This window comes from Myotis brandtii, unplaced genomic scaffold (assembly GCF_000412655.1).
Source record: "Myotis brandtii unplaced genomic scaffold, ASM41265v1 scaffold120, whole genome shotgun sequence".
NCBI lineage: Eukaryota > Metazoa > Chordata > Mammalia > Chiroptera > Vespertilionidae > Myotis > Myotis brandtii.
The window spans coordinates 3779965-3786389 of record NW_005354174.1 but is presented as its reverse complement, the minus strand read 5'-3'; the positions used below and the strand labels follow the sequence as shown (position 1 = coordinate 3786389).

Genomic DNA, 6425 nt, shown 5'->3' with positions numbered 1-6425 from the left:
CTCTGATCGGCTGGTGGGCGTGGCTCAGGCACGGCCAATTAGCAAAGGTACGGCCAATTAGCATCTTTGTCTTTTATTAGTGTAGATATATATTTTTTAAATATATTTTTTATTGATTTCAGAGAGGAAGGGAGAAGGAGAGAGAAAAATAGAAACATCAATGATGAGAGAGAATCACTGGCTGTCTCCTGCACACCCCACAGTGGGGACTGAGCCCACAACCCAGGCATGTGCCCTTGACCAGAATTGAACCTGGGACCCTTCAGTCTGCAAGCTGATGCTCTATCCACTGAGCCAAACTGGCTAGGACCCATTTGACTATTTTATATGTGTAGTTCCTGGGCTCTGGCTTCCTTCCTCTTTCCCAAGACCAACCAGGTAGTTCTTGGCTGGGTAGCTCAGTTGGTTAGAGCGTCATCCTGATATGCCAAGGTTGTGGGTTGGATCTCATCAGGGCACATACAAGAAGCAACCAATGAGTGCATAAATAGGTGGAACAACAAATCAATGTTTCTCTCTTTCTCTCTCCTCTCCTCCCCGCTCCCAGGAAAAAGACTCATTTGGGTGTGAGAATGCTTCCTCATCTTCCACTCATTTTGTATCTGGCTCTGCTCCACTCCAAAGGCTACTTTGGGAAGTCTGAACTTGCTGTGCCTTCTCTCAGACTCAAAGGACCTCTTGAAAGCCCCTAGTAGTTCTAGCATGAATGGGAGTGTTTGTATTTAAACTAGACTTCCAAGCCCACCCCAAATCATCCTTGGAAAAGTCTTATTTTCCTGGGATTCCCTAGCTTAAGGTAGGAAAGGCTGAACTTTCTTAGCTGTCTTAGGTCCTTAGTGGGGACTGGAGATGGTCTGAGGTCAGCCTTGCAATTTCAGAGCTGGGCAGTACTGTGGGGATAAAGTGATGACGTCTCATGTTGTGGCACACGACCATCTGCCCACACATCTCCTTTGTTTTGGAGCAGACCCCGTGAAGTAGAATGTTAGTGAAAGGAGACTGCCTTGTTAATATCCTCATAGATGCTTCTGAGAAGGTCCTTTTTGCCCCTTTGTCACTTACCTTACTAATTCTATTATAGCCTTTCTGGGTAAGGCTGAAATCTCTACAAGCTTTGATAGAATTTCAAACAACAGGATCCCTGGGTTGCCAGCAAAATCTAAACACTTGTCTTTTTCTGGAACTATGAAGGGGAAAAAAAGATTCAAAATGCTTTCTGGAAAAAAAAATCATCTATCAAAGAAGTACTAAAACGACAGTCTTTTTATTGTATTTACAAAATTAATACCAAATCAAAGACTTGAGAATTTTAGAAAAACTTTCAACATCTGTTCTATTATAGAAAGGTCATTTTTATTATTGAACAGACAAAATAATCATGGAATTGAAAAAAGACTTTTAGTTCAATGGCCTCTAAGTAAATATAGTAATACATTTAACACAAACATGAATTATATGTTAAGGACAAATGTCCTGTTCTAGGTAAAGGAGTGGTTGGTAAATATAGCTCTGGCTTGCAGGCAAATCCTTGTTACTATAGTGGTACTTGAAGCAGTAAGTTCTGTTTGCGCTAAGAACAGTGCATAGCCTATGAATGGGTATATTTTCAAAACAATATACAGTATCTGGAATTTGAAATGTATTTATCCTAGAAAACATGATATGAATAGGATTAGATTTTCCAAGGCACCTGTTAAACTCATAAACAAACCATTAGAGGACTAATAAAAATATTTACTTTCATATTATTTATAACCTTATGTGAGAACATGCTCTCTAACCTCTAGCAGACTCTCCACAGCCCTTGCACTGAGGGCAGAGGCTTCCTCAGGGTGAGGAGGATATTTTGGGGGAACAGTAAATTATGTACACCCAAATTTGCATGAGACAGAGCATTTTTCTTTTTTCTATATTTTTTTCTTTTATAAAAGGAGTGCCTCTCAAAGTAGCACATGTACTCAGTAAAGAATTAAAATACTATAAAAGATGTATTTTTCTACACCACTGCCTGAGTGCTCTCATTAGAGATCAAAAAATAGTATCTCCTGGAGAAGGACTTGCTACAGTTAAGTTAAATCTAAAACTGTATCAATTTGCTCAGCAAATACAGTTTGGGAGAAGCAGTACAAAAGTAAGTCACATTCCTGAGTACACATTCTTGATTTGTCTCCTCACTGGAGACTGAAATGAATAATATTTACTATGCAGTGAATTGCAACTACTCCATCTGCTATATATTCCATAGTATCTCTACTTACCCACAGCTCTAAGGAAGCGGTCCTTATCTGTTAGCACCTTTATAAAGTCTGAGAAATTCACTTTCCCATCTCCTGCAACAGAAATCTAAGCCTCAGAACAAGGATATAAGATGTATTTTAATTATCAAATTATATTTTAAATATAAAAATTAAAACATCATGGGCCATCTAATAGTTAAAATCAGAGCATTTTAGGGTTGGAGATGTGCTCAGGTCTTCTTGAAGTGGTCTTAGACACTAGTCACCCACAGCGCATCGAAGCAATGGTGGGGTGTAAACATCAAACCAGGGGCTCCTAACCACTACAGTCCTATCCATTCACTCCTTTCCTAGAGACTTGCCATTTTGCAAGGAACCCACCCCTGCTTTCCACTCTATACCTCTAATATTTCTATTATTATAACATCCCCAAGTTGCACATTGTTTCCTCTAAAATTAAGTGCAATTAGAGTCGTGTGAGTGTTTCAATGAAAGAATAGAAAGATTGGGCAGTTAGTGGAAACAAGTGAAGCTTTAACTAACTGGTGACATCGACTCACATGGGAAACTGATGCAAATTGAACAGGCCACTGGTAGCTGGGTGGGGAGAAGTGTGAGAAAATAATATTCTGAATATATTTCCCACACAACATATCAGTTTGCTGCAACCAAGGTACATGCCCTTGACCGGAATCGAACCTGGGACCCTAGAGTCCACAGGCCGACGCTCTATCCACTGAGCCAAACCGGTTATGGCAAGTGAAGCTTTAACTAACTGGTGACATCGACTCACATGGGGAACTGATGCAAATTGAACAGGCCACTGGCAACTGGGTGGGGAGAGGTGTGAGAAAATAATATTCTGAATGTATTTCCCACACAACATATCAGTTTGGGCTACTAATCAGTAGGTCAATATATGCAAAGAAAACATTATCTACATGCTATAAAAATATCAACAAACAGCCCTAACCGGTTTGGCTCAGTGGATAGAGCGTCGGCCTGCGGACTCTAGGGTCCCAGGTTCGATTCCGGTCAAGGGCATGTACCTTGGTTGCGGGCACATCCCTGGTAGGGGGTGTGCAGGAGGCAGCTGATCGATGTTTCTCTCTCATCGATGTTTCTGACTATCCCTCTCCCTTCCTCTCTGTAGAAAATCAATAAAATATATTTTTAAAAAATATCAACAAACATTCTGTGGCATTTGAAATTCAATATAGGTGGGTTGTAATGATGGAAGGAAGATTTGTCGTAATTATGATTCATACAGAAACAAAGGGCTTGGATTTCCCTGACAACATGGCATTGTGAAATTGTCAATGCCTTTGCATCTGTTATTTTAAGGCACCCTCCAAAATGTACATGATGACAGGTAATCTGAATTCAATATTGAAATATGGCAACCACTTTTATTTTCCACACAGGATTTTTTAAAGAAGCATTACATTGATTTTATAACTTGTACACATACCTCACTGATATCCTTAAAGAGAACCCCATACATATATACTTTTGGCAAATAAGTGAGGTTCATTTCTCATGTTCATAAGGTCCCTGAGAGAAAAATATATATTTAAGGAAAGCTTTTATGAGAAAAATAAGAAGTTTAAGTACTCACCGTCAATATCAGCATATTTTAATTCATTATAGAGATCATGCTTGGTTAGATGCATTCCCACCTTAGCTAAAGTGCACATCATTCCATGAAAATCAATACAGCCGGTTTTATCCTTGGTAAAGAAGTTGTAGGCATCTTGGAAGGCTGGGGAAGTGGAATTAAGTTAGGACAGTTATTCAAGAATACATACATATTTTAATGGAACTAGGACAGACAATACAGTTGATTGGAGATCATGTTCTGAAAATATATTGAGAGAAATATGAGTACTTAATAGACATTCCTTAAGAAGGATAGTGTCCTTGCATGAGTTTTGAACTGGAATCAACTAGTTGGTGGAAAACCAAACATGTAGGCAAAATGACCTTTGAAAGATGTCCACATCCTAATTATTGGAATCTGTGAACTTATTACATTACATGACAAAAGGGATTTTGCAGATGTAATTAAAATAGAGGATCTTGGATTATCAGAGTAAGGGCTTGACCCACTGTTGCTGGTTTGAAGATGCGGGAGGGCAATGTGATGTGGAATGCAGAAGGGACTGAGAAAGGCTCTTGATTGACAGCCAGCAAGGAAATGGGGACTTCAGCCCTACAACTGTACGAACTGAATTCTGCTAAAAACCTGAATAAGCTCAGAAGCAGATTCTCCTCCAGAGCCTCCAGCTAACAGGCCAGGCTGACCAACACCTTCATTTCAGTGTTAAGGCCTGGAGAAGAGGAACCAGGCAGCTCACCTGACTTCAAACCTAGAGAAATCTGAGGTCTGTATGTGTTGTATAGACACAAAGTTTTTTTCAAAGAAATACTCAATGCGTTAATTAACTGGAGCCAAAATTAGAATGTAGTTTCTAAAATTAGCAAATGAAGAAATAAACCCAGAACAAAGTATATCCCAAATGGCACCAAAATAAAACATTTCATATCACATTCAAGTGTTAGCACCTTCATGTACAAGAGTGATTAATTCTATAGAGATAATGATACCTGCCTTATAATTGTGTCTTAAGTTTACATCATTCTCCCTTAATGAAAGGAAGGCTTCTCTAGGGCTGGAACCATCTCTGACTTGTTTCTATTTTTTGTAGTATTTTGAGCATGTTAGTAGGCATTCAGGCATTAATGCAGCTTCATCAACAATTATTTATTGCATACCTTCTATGTGCCAGGGGCTGCTCTAGGTGCTGAGGAAACATTTGTGCACTAAACAGAAAAAGATCTCTGCTCTTTCATAAATATGTAAATTAGATAATATGTTAGAAAGTAATCTATCTAGAACTACATAGATAATATGTAGTAAGTGCTATAGAAAAATGGAAAAGTAATGTAAGGTCAGGGGACTGGGAGTACCAGGGATTGAGGGATAGGTTGCTTGTATTAAATAGGTGAGAGGGAGTGGATATCTGAGAGAAGAAAGAGCTAGAGCAAAGGCCCTAAGGTGGATGGGCCTGGCATGTTCCAGGAGCAGCAAGGACGTGAGTGTGGCTGGAGCAGAGTAAGTAAGAGGAGAGGAGGAGCAGGAGAGGTCAGAGAGGTAATGTGCATGTAGGCATGGTTATGTTTTAAAATTTATTTTAAATTTTACATCATATTGGTTTTAATTTGAAAAAATCTTAATTGACTTCAGAGAAGAAGGGAGGGAAAGAGATAGAAACATCAATGATGAGAATCATTGATCAGCTGCCTCCTGCACGCCCCCTATTGGGGATCTAGCCCACAACCCAGACATGTGCCCTGGGAATCGAACTGTGATCTCCTGGTTCATAGGTTGATGCTGCAACCAACTGAGCCACCTGGCTGGAGTGGAAGATATTTACTTGAAAGTAATCCCCCTTCCTTCCCACAAATTAGATATTGAATTAAATTTTCTCTCTCTCAAATAGCAGAGTACAGTAGACAACCCTTGAAATCCCTAATCTCTCAGAGAAAAAACTTAGCAGATATATTAAGGGGCTTTTGTTTATGTTTTCATTTGGGGGAATGATTCTCTTTACCTTGAATTTGTGAAGCACTCAACTTCCTTTCTTTGTGCCCTAATTGGCATGGGAGAGATCCTGGTAAAACTTTATCCCTGAGAAAAGATGTGAAAAGATTGAATACTTATTTGAAACGAGCAAATATTAGTTCCATTCATCAGTTTTTGCTGACTGGAATGATTGTAAGCATCACAATATATCTAGAGTCATACCATCTAAGGGACCTGTTAGTCACTTGCCAGAAGCTACAGGGTGGACAGTGAGAAAATGTTGGCCACTGAGGTCCGATTCCCTCTGTTCTTTACTTGCCCATCACCCTTACCCCCTTAAAAATATCTGATTTTTTTTCATTTTACAAAAGAGGAAACTGAGGCTCAAAGAGAATAAGTGGAAGACCTGGGACTCCAACAAGGTTTATCTGACTCCAAAGCTCAAGAATCCAAGCCTTATACTATTTAAGCTGTTTCAAATTTTTAACTAGTTTAAGTAATCTTATGGTGAATATCCTTATAGCAAAAGTTTGTATCCATGATTATTTTATGACTTTAATTGCCAAATTATATTTTTTACCAGCATATGAGAAATTAGAGGT

At 39.1% G+C, this 6425-nt stretch overlaps 1 protein-coding gene across 1 annotated transcript in view; it reads right to left on the bottom strand.

Moving 5' to 3' along the window:
- The window catches only part of EFCAB3 (EF-hand calcium binding domain 3), a 26246-nt gene that overhangs the window by 7905 nt on the left and 11916 nt on the right, over positions 1-6425 (bottom strand). Inside the window, exons 3-6 of the mRNA XM_005858596.2 lie at positions 5852-5928; positions 3856-3999; positions 2259-2330; positions 1063-1183 (exon numbers count right to left, since the gene is read on the bottom strand). Of these exons, the coding sequence (XP_005858658.1) occupies positions 1063-1183; positions 2259-2330; positions 3856-3999; positions 5852-5928 (414 nt within the window). The remainder of the gene's footprint in view (positions 1-1062; positions 1184-2258; positions 2331-3855; positions 4000-5851; positions 5929-6425) is intronic.